General features: G+C 34.0%; 1 protein-coding gene across 6 annotated transcripts; it reads left to right on the top strand.

The window, feature by feature from the left end:
• The first annotated feature begins 11,258 nt into the window (after positions 1–11,258).
• On the top strand, positions 11,259–22,450 carry LOC148606821 (uncharacterized). 6 transcript variants are annotated; one of them, XM_088544965.1, is made up of 10 exons: positions 11,259–11,370; positions 13,161–13,289; positions 13,856–14,056; positions 14,649–14,694; positions 15,960–16,050; positions 17,243–17,363; positions 17,843–17,962; positions 19,147–19,220; positions 21,233–21,298; positions 22,031–22,450. In XM_088544965.1, exons 1-10 carry the CDS (start codon positions 11,343–11,345, stop codon positions 22,088–22,090), a joined length of 936 nt encoding a protein of 311 aa, XP_088401091.1. In that variant the 5' UTR covers positions 11,259–11,342; the 3' UTR covers positions 22,091–22,450. The 6 variants fall into 6 exon arrangements, with proteins under 6 accessions (XP_088401091.1, XP_088401089.1, XP_088401088.1 ...); XM_088544963.1 differs by having other exon boundaries at positions 19,147–19,256; positions 21,239–21,298; positions 22,031–22,449; XM_088544962.1 differs by having other exon boundaries at positions 13,856–14,050; positions 19,147–19,256; positions 22,031–22,413.
• Positions 22,451–24,887: the final 2,437 nt, after the last annotated feature.

Below are 24,887 nucleotides of genomic sequence, written 5' to 3'. Positions count from 1 at the left end.
TGAATGTGTTTCAGACCCATACATGTTTGCGTTTTTAAAAATACTATTTACTTCCGGTTTTCACATTTAAGGAATATAAGTGTAATTTACTAATGTTTACATTTACATCTATATGAACATAACTTCAAGTAGAGCATCAGAATAAAATGAAACTTTAATGACAAAGAAAAACTATTGAAAAAACTGTACGACAAACGTGATGACTTTTCATTCAGAATTGTCTACTTTCCGTTCATCTGTGTCAACAACCCGTCAGCACCTGCCTATGTAGTGTTAATATCACAACTCATACGTTATGCCATAGCTTGCCGAAACTACGCAGACTTTTTGTATCGCGCTAGAATTCTAACAAAAAGGCTTCTGGAACAGGATTATATTGCTAAAAGATTGAAGACATCACTACAGAAGTTTTATGGATCGTTATGGTGTATCCATCTGCGCCATGAAAACTGATTTATTCAACGTGTCATAGTTTTCCTTTCCTCGGACTTGACTTTTTATGAGCAACTCGGCGGGTGTTTCTAGAAAAGCAGAGGACGCGTACCCAACCGGTGCTCACTTGCTTTTGTTACTTTGTATGTATGATTTCAGTTACCTTATGTTCTTTGTTGTGTATGTCTGTTTTCCAGGTCTGGTATTTATCCCTGGATTACATTCTTTTGATTACCACTAAAATTTTGGTTCCCTTGAGCCCCGTGCAGGTCCGGGTGTCAAAAGAAGAGAGATGCCATATTCCTTGCACGTTAAAGAACCCTGCTGTGGTATCCGATAGAAGTAGGAACCTTTGCGCTCCGCCACAGGAGGCTAAATTGCCCGACCCTACCCATCCCTCCTTTTTATCTTGTGGCAATCAAAATTTGTTGATCCCATTATCCTTGTGTGCCATCTCTTTTTTTTTATTTCATCATCATCATTTCATGTTCATTTTATCACCCCTTTCATGTTCATCGCCTAAATATAGCTGAAATATTGCTGCTTGGGCGTTAAACCCCAACAAACAAACAAGCAACATTGGTTCCCTTGATTATTCTTTAACACAAAAATAAGTGAAACTTAATTTATGGTCAAATCTATATAAATATGTGTTCAAAGTATAAGTCAATAAAATACGAAAATGTAAATAACGAACTCATGGCTATATGGTTAAAGTAGTTAAAACCTTTTAAAAAAAACTTCTTGGTTTTAACAAATTATTACATTGATAAGTAAACCGTACTTTGGATGCAATTTCCGGCATATGTTCACAAGTGAAGTTGCGTCAAAGACATTGAAAACATTGAAAAACGTTATGTTCATGGTAAAAAAAACCTTATGTATTGACTAATAAAAGTTATTTCAGGAGCCATTACATTCAAAATTGATTTTATATCCGAGACAAGGTTCAAAACAAAAGCAATTTTAACGGGAAGGCATTGTAATCAAAGTCCATTTTTTCTTAACATTGATTCATCTAACTAACAAAACACTTTATGTAATATTTGTAGTTTTTGTTTGCGGTCTTAGTTTCAATTTAGTCATTTTCTTTAATATACTAACAAAAGCATTCTGTAATACTATGTAGCATCCGTGTGATAATGTCAGATTATAACTGTTCTGTTTTTCGTGAAAGTGGATACCTTGACACTTTAATTAAAATTCATTCTGAGAAATTTGTAAACAATTTTCACAAACATAATGAACATATGTTATCGATTAGACTCCCAGGATTGATGAGTTTAATCTTTAATAATACGCTAATAATTTCGTTAACATTAAGATAATTTCATTACATTTCTTAAAACACTCGTACTAGTGATGTTTTAGCTGAGGGTACATTTTAATTTGTTTGTAACACGTGTTATTTTTTAGTCTTGTGTTTGTCGACACTTTAAGATCTTCATACAATTTTCTGTCTATTTCTTTTACATTGCTGTAGTTCTATATGATTTCAGTATGATTCTACTGGTGGCATTTAGGTCTTATAATTATTCTTATTCAAAAGTGTTGTTTTTGGCATTTTTGTGCAGTCAGTTGATAGCTGTTGACTTCTCTTTCACAATGCTAGCTTAAAATATATTTTGTGTTATTCATTTTGTAGAATTTCCTGTTTGGGATAAATATTTTTGTTAGAAATTAATACTCGAATACAACTAAAAAAATATGACATTGTGAAATGGCAGCCCATAGAAACAGTGCATAAGATGATGTTTTTCAACAGAAGAAAACATTCAGTGACTCGGGTAGATACGTGGTTTTCTCTAATTCATATTATGTCATTACTCTTTGCTTTTTAAAACTACTGTATAATGAATTTTGCCTAAAAATATTAATGTATTGTATTCTGACGGAAATGCAGACGCAGAAATGCCAACACAGGCTTTAACAAAGTAATTTATTTATTCAATTCTTGAAAGATAAATATTTAGTTTTTTTTCTTAAAACAAATAAAGTAACACGTGTTATTTCCCCCAAGAAATTTTAAGGTTTGAGATGAGATCTTGGTGCATGACATTCAATTACAACACAAGCCGGGTATTGTTTCGGAATTCGAAACTCTGCAAAAAAAGAAGGATAAACTGTTTTGAAACAGCAAAAGATTTACGAATAAGTTCTTTCAAACGAGATTTCAATTTATCATGTGGTAACGTAGTGAAAGAGTAAAAAGTCAATTAAACAAATGCCTACTTTTTCCTGGTGTTTTACAAATCAACGGAATTATCTTAGCACTTGAGGAATTGAACATATGCCTACCCTTTCCTGATGTTTTACATATCAAGATAATTATCTTTGCACTTGAGGTATTGCACAATTGCACAAAAGCCTATCTCGTCCTGATGTTTTACATATCAACAAATTACCTTTGTACCTGAGGAAATGAACACTACCTGCTGGTTATCATGTAAATACATGTAAGACATAAAAATGCTACAAATCAAGTTGTGAGTTTAATCGAACATGTAGATGTTCTTAATTATTGTACGATTCTTTATGCCATGTTTATTACAAAAACTTTTCAATACTTTGTTTTAGTTACAAAGGGTATTTAAGAAAGTACATGTATGCACTCACTGAGACCATGAGATCTTTTTCATTATCATGTCACTTACCCTTGTGTACAATGCCAAAGAAAGTTATAAAGAGTATAACAACATACCGTGGGTAAATAACTTATTAGTCATATAACATGTACATGTAGCATTGAAATGCTTCCTTTCTGTTTTGTTAATATACCCATGATTGATATTGTTTTATAACCATACTTTGTAGTAATATAAACGTGTTTAAACGTGGATGCCGCTTAAAAATTTCCCACGCACTTGTAGTATACATTGTTGGTCTTATATCACAATAAAACAACTACATCTGAGATGATGTGTTTGTTATCAACTATAATACATAATTAGAATTTTGAAACGAATTTGTGTATACATTAATAATGATTGTCTTATGGGTAAATCATCCATAGACTATATATATAACTCTGCTAAGAATCCCGAGGAACCTCCAGTATTCCCTGTGGTTTTCTATGGATGTTGTTGAGTTTGAGAGTTTATAAGAGATGCGGTACAGCCTGAGACTAAATGGTGAGAGTTGAATGTTGGATCCGCTATAATTTATTCATTATGTGACATATATTTATTTATGTTTAGGCCACTATTGTACAGTCACAACTGAAGTTTAACTAGACACAGTATAGTTATCGCCTACTGGGGATTTCAGGCGTAAAAGGGGAAAAATCAAACCGGATGATAAAAAATTATCATATGGATAATATTTGTGATAATTATGACATTAATTTTTATGGGCATTGTTTAATGTTTTTGATTTTCAGAAATGTTTTAATATCATATTGTATTGATGATAACTATGGCATGATACCATTGGATATGCTAACATCAAATTTTTAAAGATACGCTAACCGGCGACATTGACCTTCTTAGACATTGGTCTTTCAAGACCTTGCCTATTTCACTTTAGAAAAGTTTCAACAAAGTCAAAGACATATCTGTTTAAAATTAATCTTCACTGCTATTAACATTATTTTGCAGGTTTTTTTTAAATGTTGCAACTTCTGTTACATTACTATTGACTCGTCGAAATTCGTTTGAAAGGCGTGCTGTTGCCGACTGTTTCAAGTAGGTAAATTTTATTATATTTCAAGTACTCTTCTTGTATTCGATATAATAGATGTTTTTTTTTTAAATATGTATTTCTTTCCCCACAGTTTGCTTCAAGCTTTCCTCAGACAAAACAAGAAACTGAAGTTAAGCCGCTGGCCCGCATGTCGTAGGGTTTTATTTCATTTAATGGCATGAAACCTTTCCACTGCCGGTTCACACTGAATATGCAGTGGCAGCTGAATTACTGACAATAAAACCAAGAGTGTATGACTTTATTAAGACAATGGGAATTGTTTAAAGTTAAAGATGGCATTTTATACATGGAATACATAAATTGTACATATTTCATTACATAAAGAGCAGAGGGGACAAAAATTATCTCAATTTATAAACGTCCTCTCCCATATTACAGGAATAAGTAACTACATAAATTTCTGCATGCAGCAACAATAATAACTACATAATGCATGATTAAAAAACAAAATAATAATAATAATAATAATAATAATAAAAATAAATAAATATAAAAAATGCATATAATATATATATATATATATATATACAAATATAATGTACATGTGCGCCTATATATAGATAACGATCATATAAAATAAACATGAATATAGTTAATACAATATAATATATTAGTTCATTGCAAAAGCCTAGTTTACGTAATAAAATATTGTACAGATTTAATCTTTTCTAAGGTTATCGTCACCAAATAGAAGAGTTTCAATTTTCATCGCATCAAAGAAAGACAAACTATCTTTTAAATTAAGTGTGAAACGATTATAGAGTGGGCATTCCAAAAAATAGTGAATAGAATCCTCAATTACCCATCCGCATGACATTTTGGATCAGTGGTCAAATTGATTTGAAAAAGATCTGCATTAAGATTACTACACCTGTGTCTTACATGGAAGACATACAGCAAAAGGATAACACTTACCTAATTGGTCTTTTCTACATGTATGTGTTACCCTTCTTACAAACCCTAGTCAGAAACTTCTATTTGTGATTTAAAATGTACAATCTTCATAGAAAATAGAACTTATTGTTAAAGTTATTACGATTGTGAATTTTGAATATCATTTTTTATTAGTTGCCAAATATTAATAGAAATGTAATAGAAATCCAAATATAAGAATAACTTATCACATTCAAAAGGGACTATTCTAGTGTGTTCTTACGCACGTCGTCTGCTAAAATCCTGGTTCTAACCTAGACATAGAGAATATGTCCAGTTAGAATGATAAACCGTTAATTTTAGTCAAATAAACTATTTTAAAGCTTTAGTCAAAGTTACCTTTTAACTATTTTTTTTTGCTTGATAGGCATTTTTAGCATCTTCTTATAGGCAAACATAGAAAAGTATTTTGACAGGAGTTTAGGGATTTTCCCCCACCACATTTAGAACCTAGGTTGGTCATTTTAATGTTCTAAACTGTTATTGTGTTATAATGCATTTAAACAGTGCCATGAAAATAATTATGGTTGAATAAATAATTGTCATTGCTACATATTGTCCCATCATTTCAATGCACTGTTCCATAGACGGGAAAGTATCAATGATGATGATCCATTGGTTGGTTTATCGGTTCCTTGGGATACGTATTCAGTCGTACAGACTCACACGGTAACGTGAAGAACACCTCCGTGTGGGAGTAAATGTTGATTGAGACTACAATTGATAACAATGTTAGTTGAAGGTGCAGTTGATGACGGTTGTCATTGCATGTGCAATGTGAATGGCGCAACAATCATAATCCTGACAAATACATAGTACCATGGTATAACGAAAAAAGAAATCCGGCTTCGCCCTAGGCCGATAGCCCCACCCTCTTGTTTCTTTATTGTTCAACATACAACAAAATATGTATTTTTTCTTTTATATGTATTTGCTGGAATGAATGAGTGCACTTATGAAGAAATAAACTATGCTACAGGAGTATTGCAGAGGTCAAAATTACGAATACATGTGAAAGTAATCCATTGACATTGCGTCCGGTTTTGTATGGATAAGGCTATATACATGTATGTATTTGCATGATATTTTCATGCAAAAGCATGTGCCTGTTTTATGATATAACTTGGTCTTATATCGAGGACGGCAGCTTTGGTATAAGTTGTTTTTTTTTCATTGCTGCTTTACGTAGGACTTATATGCGTATTGTGTGTGTCAATACGGAAATGCATTAATTTATTATTTTATTGCAGAACCATGTCATATCAAGAGTATTCTGTTGCACTTGTTATGCAAATCCAAGCCAAGGAGGGTAAGTTCGTTTATCCGGACCCTCCAGTTAGTTTCACTACAGGGATGGAGTGTCCCATTTACAAGAGCGCAGCTGCTTGCTGTAAATTCATGATCCGCACAAAGTTTGTCAGACTTTGTGCAGAGAAACATGAACCGTTTTCCTGGAAGTTCTGGGAGCTCAATGAAGGGGCGTAAGAGTTTTGTGAAGAGCAAGTATTACATGACCATACATCGCAGCAAAAGCTGGAGAGAAGGACCAACACCACATAAACAGTGCCCTATCGAAGTGTTCAGTGGTAGAGGTCACGAATAAGGGGTATATTAATCCTGTATTTTACAAGATACATGATGTAAACAAGACAGACGGATCAAGCCTAAACCTAAGTCTAGGGAGGATACATCACAATCAGAAGTACATGTACACGTGAGCAAACCATGCAACACCTGTCGTAAAGTCCGTTGTCATTAAGAAACCTGCCGTAACTAGACAATACCAAGAAGTCTACAGTAATTACTCCAAAGGAGACAGAACGTAGGAGAGTCGTCATCGACCTCAAGTCTTTGGTATACTCTGTATCCGAGGATGACGACATCGAATTTTCGGTTCACCTTCCTGTCAACTTTATAGTGCCGAATCTCCTCTATATCAATCCTTCATTAACAGCTATTGAGACCTCACCACCTCCATCTCCGCTTCTGACAGCTCCTCCATCCACTGTAACTTACCCGTCTTTACCAGCGCTTGCAAAATTTCTTCCAACAACAGATTTTGCTACACGGACAACCATAGTAGATCTATACATTCCTCCCATCTCTACTCAGAGCACCGAAGAGCTAGAGGAGCACATAAGTTGCCATTCTATGGACATTATCGGGCGAATAAAAAAGCCGCAAAGAAGAAACTACTCGAAATGATGGCCAGCCATGCGTGGAGAGGGAAACAAAGTTGGAGGCAGAAAATAGAGCCTAAAAGAAAGAAATTGCTAGAAGAAAGTGGAAAGACGAAATTTTAACTATCAGAATTATTGAACAATATTTTTTTTTTCAATCCGATTGATTTGCATTCCATCCCCATACTGGTGAGCAGTGTATTATATATTTCAACTTTGATATTAAATTTGAGGAGATTTAATACATTGTATATTGTGTATGACGAGTGCTTCCATCTTATTGACGAACTTTAAAGGTTAGATTTATTGTGATCATACCTTTCATTCTTTTCATTAATGTTGCTCTTTTGAACTAATTGGTTAAATCCGTATGATATCATCAATCAGGTCTTAAGAGAGGGGGAATCTAGTGGAATGTCCTCAATCAGGTCTTAAGAGAGGGGAATCTAGTGGAATGTCCTCAATCAGGTCTTAAGAGAGGGGGGATCTAGTGGAATATCCTCAATCCGGTCTTAAGAGAGGGGGGATCTAGTGGAATGTCCTCAATCAGGTCTTAAGAGAGGGGGAATCTAGTGGAATGTCCTCAATCAGGTCTTGAGAGAGGGGGAATGTAGTGGAATGTTTCATCTTTATTAATAAGTCATCGTCAGTTGTTACGGACCAGTCAGAATTTATCGCCACATAGGACCGGTGCAAAAAATAAGAGCCTAAATAAAAGTTGCAACCCTATGGCTATATGACTTGAAAAAATGATGTCCAATGTCAACATGGTAAGTTGGTGTCCTATCATAGTTTTAATTCTTACAATAAAATTTTTATTTGAAAATATTATATTAACAGATACAGTGTATTAAAGATTTTACAAATGAGGTATTGATATAAAGCTATTTCTATTTTAATACATGTATAGTGGCGTATCCAAGAGGGGGGCAAAGGGCCCAGGCCCCCCTTGAATTTTTTTTTAAATTGTTGAAAAATTGTTCAAGATACAAAATGTAACCTCAGAATGCAGGATTTGAGGTTTAATATTTCAAAACCCCCCTAGCAAATTCGGAACACTTCGTGATCCTGGCATTTTTTGCCCCCACCCTTACCTAAAACTCAGGATCCGCCACTGATATAGTTATTCCAATCACAATGAATTATGTTAAATAGTTGTATTTTCTACTGCATTTATATGTTGTAGTCTATTTTTGTTACAATAATTTGTTTTTTTGAAAAGTTAATGAAAAGATTAGTTCAAAGTATTTGTTCGTAAAAAAAACGTGTCCTATGGATATTATCAGTAAATATAAGTGATGTCCCAACAAAAGCATTACGTAAAAAAAGTGTCTGTCCTACTGCTATTTGCACTGGTCCTATGTGGTGATAAATTGTGACCGGTCCCTTAGGGGCCTTAGTTATCCCACTAGTTGTGAGCTTGGGTTGTTACTTGGCCAGTACTACATATTTCACTCCCTGTTTAGGATATCGACATATATTTATCCAGAATAAACCTGTAAACTGAAAGGATCTTTCATTTGTAACAAAATATAAAAAATCTGGGGAAACGTTACTGAGACGATCATCACAAAATAATCTAATGTTACACTGGTATATAACACGTGGTACTAGTATTTAAATAGTGGAAAATAACAAAATCATTTATGATAACTTCGAATGAGATAATCTATAAATCTAAATCGCTGCCCGTCAAATAAAAATGAATGAACCCTGTATACCGCAAGAAAACACCTTTTCGCACAAAAAGTATGCCGTGAATCATACTTAGGTCAACTATGTATCTAAATACCAGGAAACCTTCTAGTACACGTCGTGACAAAACTTAAAGGTTACACAACAGAATTGTTCAAATCGAACCAAGGGTAAACGAGAACCTGTCAAGACTAAACATATAATCGGTCTTTCTGAACTGTGGTATTACTTAGCAGAATAATGATTTAAATGTATATGCAGGACTGTTTATTCCGGAAGTATGGAAGTCCATAAAGGTCACTGTTTTATTTTTTTCCGAATTGTCTACTTTAATGTTGGCATTTTCATTAATTCTAACATCTAAGTCAATAATTCCGATTTAAGTCGACAATTAAAAAAAAATAATTAATTCATAATAAAGTGACCGTAATTGGCTTCCGTATTAGGGCCACTGTTAGTATTTTTATTACTTTAAAGTTGGAATTTTCAACCTCGGACTTTAAGTTGGTATTGTCGAGTCTAATGAGTCGAATTGCCTAATGTAAAGTTGATATTAACGCCTATCAACTTCGATCGGTTCAGAGAAAGTTTTCTTTCCACAAATTTCTTAGTGTAATGTCTCAGTTACAGGTTTATGGGTAACTGTTTAATACCCCGCTGCAATTTTATATACCCCTGAACGCAGAAGTTGCCTGTCTATAGAATAGCGAAAAAATAGGGTGGCTTTAAAAAGCAGACTACGACTTATACATGTTTATCCAGTGGAGTTAATTATATACATGTTACAATGATATTTTGCAGATATATGTAGATATTTTCATACAATTCTAGTAAGCAATTTTTAAAATGATTTCTCATGAAAACCCCGTCTTGAGCTTTTCAATGAGGTCTGGAATATCTCTTTTAATTTAGAAAGACCTTAATTTTTTTAAGACGCATATTTTGTGGTATTTTTTTTATTTTTTAGTGTGCAATTCCATTAAAAATTGCAAGTCCTGATGTTTAAGGGTGTCAATTTCTAATACTTGCCTGAATTGACCTGAGTTCAACATGTTGAAGTCGTATCATGCTGCCCTTGGCGAAGCTTTTTTATCATCGATGATAAACAAATTTTGATTATTGATCAACTACTGTTATTGGCAGCATTTTCACATAATACATTTTTGCGTCTTGGTGGCGCTGGTGACAAAATAAAGCCACTGATTTGTCATAAAATACTAAAAATACTACCCATACCTCCTGTGGAGAAGACAAAAGGGCAAAATAGGGTGCACATAAACGCCATACCAAACACAAAGCAGCATATTACACAGATTTAGAACAGAGATAAACATATTCAAGATTTCTGTTAAGGATTGGGTGTTCCATTTTTGATGCTTCATCGGCGTGTAATAGCGTTGAGCGTATCACATTTTCGATGAAGAGCATCAGCGTTTCATGTCCAAAATGTGCGTCCAGGCAAAGTGTTGCACGCCCATGTTACTCAAAGTCTAATAATTACATTCCACATGTTTCTCTCATTTTATTTCTATAAAGTTTTAGATATTATACATAGAAAATAGGCAATACATGGTGATCAATATAACAGTTGTCCGCCTAATTGTGGTCATGGCCTTTCATCGACTCATGAAACATCACTTGTAAAGCCGATTATCCAATGAGATTAACGTAGTTTTATTGCATGCAAAGTAAATGTAACTATTTGAGTATAAAATTTCACATTTGTGTTGAAAGACTTCAACGATGCCAAAAAAGAAAAATTAATAGTTTTCAAAATAATATATTGCATACTTTGAATATAATATTGTCCCCTCCCCTAGACCATCGCCTCCTACCCTCCTGACCACCGCTTCTCGACCCCTTCTTTTTAGCCCCGTTATTGTTTCCAAACCCCGCTACCAGTATTTTCACTCACCTTTCCCCGTCCCCTCCACAACCGTTCTCCAATCAACCACCGATTTAAACCCTGAGTCCCATCCCTCCGACCACCATCTCAGATCTCGCCGTAAGAAATTTACTTTCGATTAGTAACCTGATATTTTAAGCATTTTGTACGGAGACGCATGTTTATACTACCGAGACATGGTACTGACTAAATAATGTACAGACGGTCAATACTACTTTATGCAATGCTTTTATGTAAAAAAGACAATATTGAAAGTTGTTAGGCGGATATATCAATTTAAAATGTACCTAATACATGACAACAACTTAAAGCAAACATGCAATAATGACGTATTGACTTGATTGGTAGGTCATTGTGGATCATCCCTATAAATGTACAGGTATTCAATGTCCTTATATAGTAAAATTCCCGACCTGTTGTATAATCACGAGGCAAAAGCGTGTGCTTGATTAGTGTTCAGATTGCTACCGGTATTTGTACTGTTTACATATGATATGGGTTCCATGGAAAACTTCGACGATGGTTTGTATGATAAAATTACATGTAATATAAATAATAATATGTGAAAACGGCGGCGTATTAGACCCTCATGTTGATGGAAATATTTGAATTTTTCAATAATTGATTAAAAACGAACAATGACAACCTGGAATGGACTCACATTTTATGGACTCATAAATCTTACAATACCTTTTGTTTGGCAACTTCTATAACCTCTTTCGAGAGGTTGGTCGTGTTAATGTTTTGCTTGAACGAGGAGCTTTCAAAATTAAGAATTTAATTCAATTTAGTTCACGAACATGATAGATGTAGAACGAGAGAAAAATCATAATGATGACAGGAAGTATGAACGAAATAGACAGAAATTGTATGGCATTTTATAATAAAGCGAGATGCAAATACATGTATACCTGAATTTGCTGCACATGTGTGGATAATATAGTCTGAAAATATTAATATGTGTAACAATAACGCAGAGTCCATTTTCTTCTCGGGCTTTGGGGTGGGGGGTGGGGGGCTGGGATTTTATGTTGAGTTAGATTAGAAACAGCCGAGTTATTTTTTTTATTTTAAAATCTACATTTATTAAGTAATGTGGGTAATATTAAATCATATTTTTGTCTGTCCATGACTGAGTAAATAAAACATGCTTGGGTTAAAGTTTGGAATAATTTTATTTAAAAAAAAAACGGCAATCCCCCTTCCCACATTATGAAAGTGGTCGATGCCTAACAAGATAATATTTTACCAATATACATGTATTCTGAAACTACATGTATATAAATGTAGTATTAAGTGTGTTGGACAAAAACATATAAAATTATATTCCCCAAACATCTCCGTTGTCACAGAAATCTTAAAATCTGTTTATAGGCCTCTATGATTTTATTTTAAATCTTCGACCGGTGGCCATCTTGGAATAGCGATTATGTTTAAAATTTCAGCATTGCCCACCGGAAGCCCGTGTGGTGACCTATTGTTGTCTGGCCAGTTCTCCAGGGAGATATAAACCTCGTCAAATCGTTAGGTTCCAATATTTATTGCAGTTACATGGATAAACAAAAAGACCCTGCAATAACAATACATAAATTCATAAGATTTGGTAAAAGAAAGATAACCCTGTTAGCATAGATAAATTCTATCAGTCAATTAATTACAATAAAATAGTTATAATATAATAACATCTTAGAAAAATGTATTTGTCTGTTGCGCATGACTCGTGTACAATATTCCACATCTATATATGTTTTAAACACAATGACATGTAAAAATTAATTTAGCATGAAATATCTAAATAAGCAACAAAAATTATGATTTTCGAATAATATTTTATTAATAAATCTCATCTTAAATCATGGAAATTCTGAAAATAAAATTATCTGTATATTCATTATAAAATTCACTCTTCCACACTATTTTTAAATCAAATATCGTCTCTACATTTTATTCCATTTTTTTATGAATATCAAATGTATTTTCGTCTTTGGATTAAATCCATTCAGCCGCCAGAGGAGTTTCGCTGACAAAAGTATACCAGAAAGAAGAGTTGTGTAAGTTAAAACAAAAACAAAATGTTTCCCGACTACGTTTCTTTCTTTCTTTCTTTTTTTTTTTTTGGTGGGGGAGGGGGGGCATACATTTGTAATAAGGTGTCACACGGTATTATAGCACGGCAGGTAGCGGGAGGTTCTACACTCCTTGTGGAGTCTACACCCGTACCGGAAGATGATGATGATGGTGATGATTGTAGTTGAAGTGTTGAAATGAGAAATGAGGCATAAACAATTTCTTCATCAATCATTTATTTTCAGAGATACTATTACGAGCAGCATATGTCTTCGGAATACTTAAACCTCCTGTCAAATGTTATACCTTAAATCAGATCGAGGTAACACATTTTATGCGTGTGTACAAGGAACTAACAGGAGAGGAAATTCCAGGTTAATTTTCTCAGATGTTGTAAATTACTACAAGATAAACATTTTTTAGAACTTCTATTGATAATATCCTTTTTTCAATTGTCTGATTATGAATCGTTATAAAGCTTTTACATCTACACTAAATCACATTGTAGTCGTTTTTTTTCTATTAGTAATAAGCACGTGGAAACGTAACAAGGCAACAACAATTTGTTATCATTATTTTAAAACGCTCCTAAGGATACTTCAATTGAGTGATTCCGTATTTCCACTTTCGTGACAGTTTAGCGCTTTAAAATTTAAAAGTGTTAGTGTCTAGTAAAAGGTACAAGTGACAGAACTGAACTGAACCAAAATGTTCGAACCTTAGAATATAAGCGAAAAACTAAAGTGAAATTCAGACTACATCAATTAAGGTTTTGAGTTTGTTGTTAAGAGAAAAAATGCATTTATTGCTGTGAGTTTTCAACATGTAAGACTAAGTTTAAATTACAATTTTTTTTTCTTTGAACAGTGGTATTTTGCAACTACATGTATATTAATTGCAAAAATGAGTATCCTTTCTAATGTAATGACTGTTTTGATAGGATGTCAAGAGTTGAATTCAAACAAAGTAAAGCAAACAGTTTGTCAGTTCATGATTGACATCTTAGCGAATGATGTGTTGGAATCCTCTCTTGATCACATAACAGGCAAGGGCATCGCAGATAAAGATCGGAGAATGCTGAGAGACCTGCTAGATATATTTATCCTATTGATCGAACTCTCTGATATCGAACCAGGTTCAGGTTTTTATTAATTATGAGCGATTTATAAAATTTAATTTAATAATTATAAGAAATAACAATAATGATAATGATAATAATAATAATTTAATAATTATAGGAAATTGCAAGTCCGATTGACCTTTGACATGCAAGTGCAACTCTCACTCGAGAACAGTGTTTCATTAAGTGTAAGTGTTCGTAAGAATCATGCAAAATGGGAAAAATCAGAAACATGCATGTCAAAACCCCACCGATCTGACAATCAAAATATAAAATAAAATAACCAGCGTGGTATTGAAAATCTTGTCATTTTTCATACCATGTTTCACCCACTGTCTGATTCTTACAGATACTGACACTTAAAACTGCTAAACTGAAAGTTTTACAATGTATTATGATTCTTTTTTCTTTAACGTTTTTCATTTCGTTAACCTTTGATGATTGAAGAAAATATAGAAATAAAATATCATCAATAGAATTACAGTGTTGCTGTAAGTTTCCTTCGTTATCTATAAACATAATGTACACAGCATTACAATATTTAACATTAAAAATCATAGTCCTGTAGGTTAATAGTATTGCTTCAGGTTAATACACCCTTTAATCTTTTCAGCTGTTGACGATCTTGCTGCCGGTCAGACAGTACCACCACGAATAAGGTTATTTTAGATGTTTACACAGTGTCTATGGAATTAGACATGAACCAGGCAAACATCTCCTCCACCGCAATTCTGAATAAACCATTATATCCTATTTACAATTAGCAGAATACTAACTAGTACGCCTTTGTTACATGAATTACACTACGTGAACACGACTGTGTAATCGTCTGAATATAGCTGAAATATTGCTGCTCGGACGTTAAACCCCAACAAACAAACAAACAAATCAAATGCACATTATCTAAATTCAAATCGATTCATCACACCGTATAACCAATCCGAATCATTTTTTTTTAAATTTCATATTACAATCTTAATCACATGAAATTGCGTTAATTGTCATTGAATGCGTAATGCTACTAGATTCCACTATCGCGCGATTAGCTACGATTGGCACGATTGCCAAATCGTAACTGATTGTGGAACTTTTTTCAAGAATTATATGTTTTAGTACGATGTGTTGCAAGTAAACAGGGATGGTTACGAGTAGATACGATCTAATGCGACATGACCACAATTTTCAAATTACGAGTACAATGCACGACCTGATACGATGGGACACGTGCTATGTTACGACCAAATAAGTAGAGATGCGATTGTCCCGATTGAGATCAGGACCTCCTGGATCATTACGATGTATCCATCTGCACCTTGAAAGCCGATTTTTTCAACGTGTCATAGTTTTCCTCTCCTCTTTTGTCTACCCCGGACTTGACTTTTTATGAGCAACTCGGTTTTTTTTTTTGAACAACAGAGGACGCTTACCCTAACGGTGCACCTTGTCCATGCTTCCACTTTTTAGTGGGGTCCGAGTTGCTCAAGTTATATAGAAATCGCAAGAAAATGCAAGTTGCTTAACCGAACTGATCGTATCGAATCGTATCTGATCGTATTTCAGTCGTGTCGGGTTGTGAACATCAGGATACGATGGACCGTAGCAGGTCTTATCTGATTGTAATTAACCATAACAAATCGCAACGAGTCGTGTCTTTTTTTCTGGCCTAAGCGTATCCCTAAATCCTCCTCTTATGCTCGAAATGTTTGGTTGATTATATAAAGAAAAGAATGGAAATCACTGCATTGGGCTCTCCCACTCCCTTCGGATTGTCTGTATCCGCCACTGATGTATGGATTTCCCACTTCGAAAAGCATTTATGAATTTGAAAAAAAAAATTATTGAATACACATATATACATTGTGCTCCGCTTATTACTAACGTAGCAAAGCAGTTTAACAAGTCAATTTTCTTTTTAATACATTAGAAGAGCTTTAAAAGAAATACATGTAGGTGCAAACCAAATGGTTGTAACTCTATCACAGATTCAGAAGTTGACATCATCGGACGGTTTACAGGTATTGTCGGAATAGGAAATTAACATTTTATGATGTAACCAACCTTAACACATATTTTCTGTTCAATGAATGTCTCTACCTAAAAAAATAAGTAATAATGTATTGAAGTTAAGTTCGTAGGTTGAATTAATAAACGGTAATAATACTTCTGTTATATAAATGAATAAATTATATCTGCTCAGTTCTTAAAATCCAAAAGAAATCCATCAATTCTGAATACTGTCGCATACGGTGTAATACTTTAAAAATCTAAATGCTACATGATCGAGGATAAGCTACACATAACTGAATACATTTTTATCTATAAAATCAAGGCACTTAATTTAATTTGATATAAGAATATTATATTTATTTTCTTCAAATAACTGTACACATATATAGTAAGTTCACAGATGTGACGCTGAAAGGGCAGGCGATTTGTATTGTGTCAACGTACCTTAGGCTTATCCTAATAGAGTTTTCTGTCCACGCCTTTTGCAAATTTCACAAAGCGACAGGCGTTCGTTTCCTTTCTACCGCTGCACCTGGTCCATGCTCCCAGTTTTTAGTGGAATCCGAGTTGCTCATTTACTTTTGTTACTTTGTATGTATGATTTTAGTTACTTTATGTTCTTTGTTGTGTATGTCTGTTTTCCATGTCTGGTCTTTGTCCCTGGATTGCATTCTTTTGATTACCGCTATAACCTTGGTTCCCTTGATTACTCTTACTAACTGCTGCAGAAAGGTCTTCCGAAATTTCAAAAAACGTCGTTCGACGATCGGATAACGTCGCGTGAAATCATTCGCTGTTTCTCGATTTTGCATGACTTTCTAATTGCGCATGCTCTGAACAGCGTCTGACGTTCGAAATTCAGTCTAGACGCTGTAGCAATCCCTCTCAGAAATTTCAAGAATCTTGAAAAGTTGGGAAAAACTGAATAATTTTACGCGACGTTGTCCAATGGTCAAACGACGTTTGATTTGAATAATGTCCGAGAATTTTCGAAAGGCCTGTCTGCAGCGGTTAGTAAAAGAAATAACGGACGACTACCGCTCGCTGGAGCTTGGGCTGTCGGTAGCGTGTAAAGTGATTTTCGAACGTCAGACGCTGTTCAGAGCATGCGCAATTTAACTGTTGTATTATCAAAAACCGAAAATATCTCTGAAAAGTCTTTACTCTACATTAAAGAAAGAAATATCATTCTTAATTTAGAAAATTAAAGATGTTCAGCAGACAAATCAAACACGGACAACACCGAAGCAGTTGAAGACCTCAGAAACAAGTCCCGTGTGTTGGAGCAGAGTATTGTCCAAATACAAAGGTAGTTTGACCCGTAAGCATTTTTTAAATCGAATCTTATTTGTTTATATATTTGTGAACTTAGTAGCAAGTCCCATGTCTTGGAGCTAAGTATTGCCCGAATACAAAGTTTACCAGTAAACACACTTTAAATCTAATACTATTTGTATATACATTCGTGTACTTCAGTAGCAGGGCCCATGTCTTTGAGCATAGTATTGTCCAATCCTTTATCAGTAAGCACACTTGAATATTTGTTTATAAATTCCTGTACTTCATTAACAAGTCCCGTGTTATGGAGCAGAGTTTTGTCGTAAATCTTTTTCGAATGTACTTGTATGAGTTCGCAGCCCTAACTGTTTTGACGATAACGCACATATACCTAATTGAATCTCAATAAACCACCCATGTTGATGATTGATGCCTACTAATATATATATAATGATGTCTTGTTCATTTCATAAAGAGGTATGCGAAATAGTTTTCAAAGTGTCATTTTATCTTTTGAATCAGAACATACGTGGTCAACTATACAACAGAGAAAGCCATTGTCTTCTGTGCATAATGCAAATATAAAACCAAAGCCTGTCATCAGTACTAAATGTAAGAAGACTAGTCCAGCAGCAGTGAAAAGTACGTTAATGAATAATTAATGGTTGATCAAAGGCTAACACTATCGACTTTCCAGTACTTGGCCACCACAGTAAAGCGTTTATTTGGTTTAAGGTTTAAGATAAAGTTTAGAAAATCACTTGCACTCGGTATGGAATAAACAGGTTCAAGTACACTCATGTTGAATGAAGTATAAAGAAACACTTGTGCAATTGAGTAATCAAAGTAACCAAGATTCAAGAAATCAAAAGAATGTAATCCAAGGACAAAGAGCGGACATGGAAAACACACACACACACAACAAAACATAAAATAACCAAAGTAATACACAAAAGTAACAAAAGTAAATGAGCAACTCGGACTCCACTAAAAACTAGTCCAGCAGCATGGAAAACGGCATGGACCAGGTGCACCGGTTAGGGCAAGCTTCCTCTGCTTTTCTAGAAACACCTGCCGAGTTACTTATCAATAGTCAAGTCTAGGGTAGACGAAAGAGGGAAGAAAAACTATGATACGTTGGATAAATCAGTTCTCTTGGTGGAAATGGAAACACCGTAACGATCCACGAGTTCATATGATGACATATAAATTTTGTGGTGATGACTTTAAACTTTAAGCAATATAACCCTGTTCCTGAAGCCGAAGTCTGGCGCGTTACAAAAAGTCTGTAGAGTTACGGTAAGCAATGGCATAGCGTCTGAGTTGTGATATGAAAACTCCATGCGCAGGTACTGAAGAGATGCTGCCACAGATAAAACGCATGTCCTGAAATAGAAAACAAAATGATCAGATATGAGCGCGCACATAAATTGCACTGGGACTAATGATCTGCATTTGCTTGGCCTCCTCTATTCCGTACTGATCTATTTGAAATAAATCGTCTTTATTTTTGTTTTGTAGATTTATTTTCCGCAAATCTTCCATTTCAAGTGTTTTGATTGGTTGAAATTTGAGTTGAGGAAGAACTTGAGGAAAATCTCAATTTGAGACTCTATATGAAACGGGGCAAAAATTATATTAAAACATTGACCTACATGTTTACAAGTTCATTAAGAAAAATTTCGATGAAGGTTGGTTTGTTCTGGGCTAATCATTTTAAAAAAAATGTTAATACGTACAGCCCAGTACCGATGTGAGTGTCTTGGGCTCCTTAGGGCTTTATTTCGAAGTTTTCTATACTTTACTCAATAGCTTTTACTTAACAGCAAAGCAAACTTTCCAAAACAGAGAAGCTAAAAAGAAGATTCAATCCTTGGAGGAAGAACTGAATAATATAAAAGTAAGGAGAGAGGAAGTTAGAATTTTGATGAATCAGGTAAATGTAGCAGTGTTCAAAGTTAAGATCAGTTGTGGAACCAGGCCAAGGGTTGGTGGGGGGTCTCTAGGTCCCCTTTTGTTGGAATATTCTGTTAGTTTCATGCAAAAAAAATTAGCAAATATTTGCATGGAACCCCTTCATTGGAACCCTTCTAGACAATCTTATCGAAATCTCTGGATACGCCAATGAAGATGTTAATACTACAATACTTTTAAATATTTATTTTTCCATATTACACAACTCGCATTTTCTTTCTATCTAAAGTCGACATTTTGAAACTTGCTTTTGATCCCCTCCTCTAATAGTATATAATCGCTTTGATAACTCTCCAGTGGGCGCCGTGTGAACATTATCATTCATTTCATTTTCAACCGTCTAGACAAGGAACACTCGCACACAATGAAGAACATGAAGTACACAACTGTATTACATAAAGTGCTATGTACACAGAGACAAAGTAAATGACAAACCCGGAGTCCACTAAAAATTGGAAGCATTGCCCAGATGCACCGGAAGGGTGTCTTCTTCTTTTCTAGAAAAACCTGTCCAGTTTCTTATAAAATGTCACGTCCAGGGTCAACAAAATGGGAAAAGAAAACTATGATAGTCAACACATCAGTTCTCATAGTCATATGGAAATACCAAATTGATCCACGAGTTCATGAATATGACGACAATCAAACTTTCATAATGATGACCCCAATGTTGTAGCAACCTCGTACTGTTGCAGATTAGAAGGATATAACCATATTGCAAATTTATTTCTAAACTTTCAGTTCAGAATCAAGTGATAGGTTCAGCCAAAGAAAGACAAATCTAACACATTTATACATTATGGTTTTCAGGGAAAAATCCAAGGTATTTTCCGAGAGATTTCTATTGTACATTACGATTAAAAAAACATAAATGAATTGTTTAAATAAAACCTCTACTAAGGACATGTAGAAAGGTCATTTTTCTGCGAGAAAATAGGGGGTGAATACGAAGATTGTCTTGAACTTTAAATCGCCATTTCTTCTCACTCAACATAAGGCCATAGCTATTGTATTATTAGTTTAACGAAACTTTTTGATGGAGGACGAACAAAAAACCCAACTGCAGTTGATTATTTTGTTTTCAAAATCAAACTTGCGAATATCAAAAATATTTTGTTCTTTATATTTCACTTGGAATGTGACGATAATAACGATTATATTCGTAAAACTTATGCTAAATTTTCTTAACAAAACAAGATTAATGCTTGGTCTATCTTATAATCATTGTTCATATTATATTGCAACAACATTACTCTATAAAGGGACAAAAAGAAAACACAATATTATGATACCCCTCAATATACACCTGCGTCTGTGATATGCAATGCAAGACTGGTACCAAAACCAATTTGCAATTTAGCATACATTTGTAGGTCAAAGGTGAAAGGTCATAAAAATTTTGATTATTTTAATTTGGTAAGGAATGTCACGCTCTTCATTGTCTTTGTTTAAGTATCGCCTCAAGAGTTGCAATAACATTATCGTGAACACTTTCTTTTCATTCGTCAAACTATTGTTATAATCCTTCCATTAGTTTTATCTAACTAGGTTTATACTTAGAAAAATTACTTTCACAGTTGAAGGTCAAGGTCGCTAAGACAGCTTTGAATACATACGAAGTATAAAAGTTTATTTTAGACAAGTTTACCAAACACATTTATCTTGTCAATTACATTAACACGACAGTCGCCCATGAAAGGATTTTTGTAAAGTCAACAGATAAATAGTAGTTTCAATAATTTGCACGTAGTCAGACAAAATATTGACAAAGTATTTAATTATTTTCAGGAATTAAACTCAGTTTCGTGATAGTATGACTTACGTACTGAAATAAAAGTATTATTCCATTTGTACTGCTAATTAAGTACCCACCATTTCGAATACAAAATATCAACTACATGTATCATATTTATGTTTGAACAGTGTTTTACCTTATAGTTACAGAGCGAGGACAAAAGACTCAAACTATTGGAAGCTATACTAGAAAAAGATATACGGTTCTCTGTAAGTGTATTTATACCTACCACAAACAAAGTTACAGGGTATATTAAGAATAATCTCGTCTGTACAGATTTCATTAAATTTCTTAAAAGCTCAACCCTCCAAATTTGCACGTGTAAACGATTTTAGTGAAATTATATTGGAAGGTAGATATGCATGAAGAAATAAAATTATTGTGTATAGACTCCGAAGGGAGAAAATCCAAAGTTAGGGTTTTACATTTAACATTTAAATCCACACTAATTAAGAAGGAAGTCTTCATCGTTGTGAGCTTGTTCACAGTATTTCTTGTTACTATTTATATTTAGATTATATTTTCGTAACAACCTAAAAATGATTCTACCAGGGGAATAAGTAGTATTGGCATACATGTAGGCTATCGGGTCCCATGTACGAATGAAATTACTATACCATCGGCTTGTACACACACGGTGTGGCTATGTTCATAGAATTTTTATGAGTTCAAATAACTATTCGCCACACCTTCACGTAAAAAAGGCACCAACGTATAACCTAAAGACGTTCAACGATCGTTCCAAACACGTTTAAACCATTTCTTTGGTGTCACTATCATGTTTCAAGCGTTAGGAACCGTAAGGATAATTTGACTTTTTATACGCCCTGCCGACCTTCCTTAGATGTGACAGCGGATATATACTCACCCAATACTTAAACTGCACAGTATATGAAAATCAATCCTATTTTGTATATTTTATTTTCTTATTTTTCTTGTAGCGACCAAAGCCAAAAATCAGACCAAAGAGAAGAGATAGCCGACCAATATTTATCAGATAAACCATTTTTGTCTTTTCAAATGGCTGTAAAACTGGATTTTTAAAAAAAAATATTCTCGCAGAACTTATAAATCGTACAAGCAACTTGATGTAATAAGTAACAGGGATAAAATGCTTTCTGAAGTTTAACCGAACTCCAAAGAGAGGGAAAGGGGACTTCTAAAAATTGGTGTAAAACGCAATTAAATTTATTTTAGTTGTCAAATTTAATTAAGGAACAACTAGAACCATAAATAATTTTATTTAATTTTATATATAGTTCTACAGGAACATGTACAATAAAAACATTAAGTCTCCAGTAATAATGTGTTTACCTAAAAGAAATGGTGATAACTCCCAACGAAAGAGATATAATATTTCAATTGAAATCAAGAATAACCAAGTTAATCCAAGGAAAAGCAAAATTACTTGTTAATAGTGCAGAGAAACCCGAGGTTAGAGTTCATGGACTAAGGAATCAAGGTTTAGTTCATAATCAAATGATACAATTTAGGTAATTGTTCATAGTCCAAAGGAAACTGATGTCAGCTCATAATCTATGGGAAAAAGGTGAATATTGAGCATCTGAGACTCCACCAAAAAGCTAAAATCTTGATGCTAAAAAACAAACACATCGTTGAAATAATGAAGACAAATTATAGATAACATTCTACATATACGGTAAATACAGGGCAACTTACTAAATCAAATGTCGGCAGTGTAGGTTTATACAAGGGGACTTAGTAACTCAAATGTCGGCCCATAATCTATGGGAAAAAGGTGAATATTGAGCAACTGAGACTACACCAAAAAGCTAAAATCTTGATGCTAAAAAACAAACACATCGTTGAAATAATGAAGACAAATTATAGATAACATTCTACATATACGGTAAATACAGGGCAACTTACTAAATCAAATGTCGGCAGTGTAGGTATATACAAGGGGACTTAGTAACTCAAATGTCGGCAGTGTAGGTAAATACAAGGGGACGTAGTAACCTAGATGTCGGCACTGTATGTAAATACACGAGGACTTACTATCCTATATGTCAACAACGTATGTAAATACACAAGGACTTACTAATCTAGAAGTCGACATTCTACTTATTATTTAATATATAAGAACTTACTTACTTTTAGTTTTAATCTATCGTCACGACTTCAAAGATAATATAGACTGATAGTCTAAGAGTAATGAAGGGAACCAAGATCCTAGCGGAAATAAAAAAAAAAACGTAATCTAGGGACAAAGGGCAGACATAGATAACACACGCACGAAAAAAAAATAACCAAAATAGTACATACAAAGTAACAAAGTAAATGAGCAACTCGGACTCCACTAAAAACTAGGAGCATGGACCAGGTGCACCGGTAGGATAAGCGCCCTCGTCTCTTCTAAAAATACCTAAGACTCATATATCTCGAATTTTTATTAGACCAAAAATAAACAAACTCTGATCTGGTGAAGATGTTTATACATACATATATGGATAAATAAACAATCTGAAAGTCTTAGTCATGGTACAAACAACTCATCAATGCTGAAACTGCATAATCAAGTTATGAATATTTTGAAATTACAAAAATCAAACCTTATAAATTATGAGGTCCCAGGTAACCGTCTATGGTTATTCAGACAGTCAGTAGATTCTGTTGGAGGGTAAAGCGTTATTGGCTGTTTTAATAGTATATCATAGACGGTTACGGGAGCTTATAACACTTTTGTATGATTTAATATTTGTATCGAATTATTTTTCATAGGAGTTTATGGCAGTCATTAAGTAGTTACTAGGTACAATTTATATATGTCTAGGCGTCCAGGTCAATTTTTTTACCGATGGCATGATTGAACTATCTTTGTCACGACATTCAGGTCAAATCGTTTGAGTGCACACTTAGCGCGCATCGTCTTCATTGATTGAGCTAAATTAGTCTCATCGTCAATGTCAAATCATTGAATAATAGACAGATTATACAACTATATTTATTATTGGCGGATGGGTTCTGCATAGTCGTTTGCATATTGCTGCCTCGGTTATTTGGATGAATTGTTTTATCCAATCTTGATTGGTATACACAACGCAAAACCCTACAAAATACAGGAAAATGAAGCCGGAATCGGACTAGGCATGCACATTTCAACTTGAACTCCAAAGTACGGCTAAATATCTTTTTTTTTTTTTTTTTTTTTTTTTTTTTTAAAAACCAGGTCGTTTTGACAAAAACCCGACATATCAATATTCAAAATGTAAAAAGGTAGAGTTAAAGGAAATTCGGCCTAATATAGAATGTACTCAAATGTTCGAAGAAACATACCAATATTTTTGGCAACAAACAAGTATCGGTCATCTAGGATTACCCTGGGTTTATCTCATAGATCTTTTTTATGAAAGCCACAGCAGAACTACTAAATGTTTAGGACCGGAAATTTCGAATTTTATATGATTACTACTATCACTGACGTCATAAAATTGGCGTAATTCTTTCAAATCAAGACTGTAACGCCAATCAATATTAACAAAAGATTCAACAGTTAAAAGGACTGAAACCAACTTAGCAACCAACAAGTTCGTCCCGGATTATAGTGAAGCTGCAAACCCAATTTGATTTGTAATTCAAATTTTTAAATTAGCGTATTTCTGTGATGATCACTAAAAAGAATTTCTACTACTATTTAATTGATAAATACTTGTACACATTGTGCGATTCGTTCATGCCGAAAAACCGTTATAATTTTCTTTTCAATCAATGTCGCCAAGCATTATGTTGTTAGAAAAAGATACTTGAAACCCAACACAATTACGAAAGCATCACATA

The sequence above is a fragment of the Perna viridis genome, chromosome 9, assembly GCF_037379345.1.
Source record: "Perna viridis isolate PV_CMFRI_1.1 ecotype Kerala chromosome 9, ASM3737934v1, whole genome shotgun sequence".
In the NCBI taxonomy this organism is placed as follows: domain Eukaryota; kingdom Metazoa; phylum Mollusca; class Bivalvia; order Mytilida; family Mytilidae; genus Perna; species Perna viridis.
The sequence above is the reverse complement of the archived record's forward strand: the minus strand, read 5'-3'. Positions and strand labels throughout refer to the sequence as shown.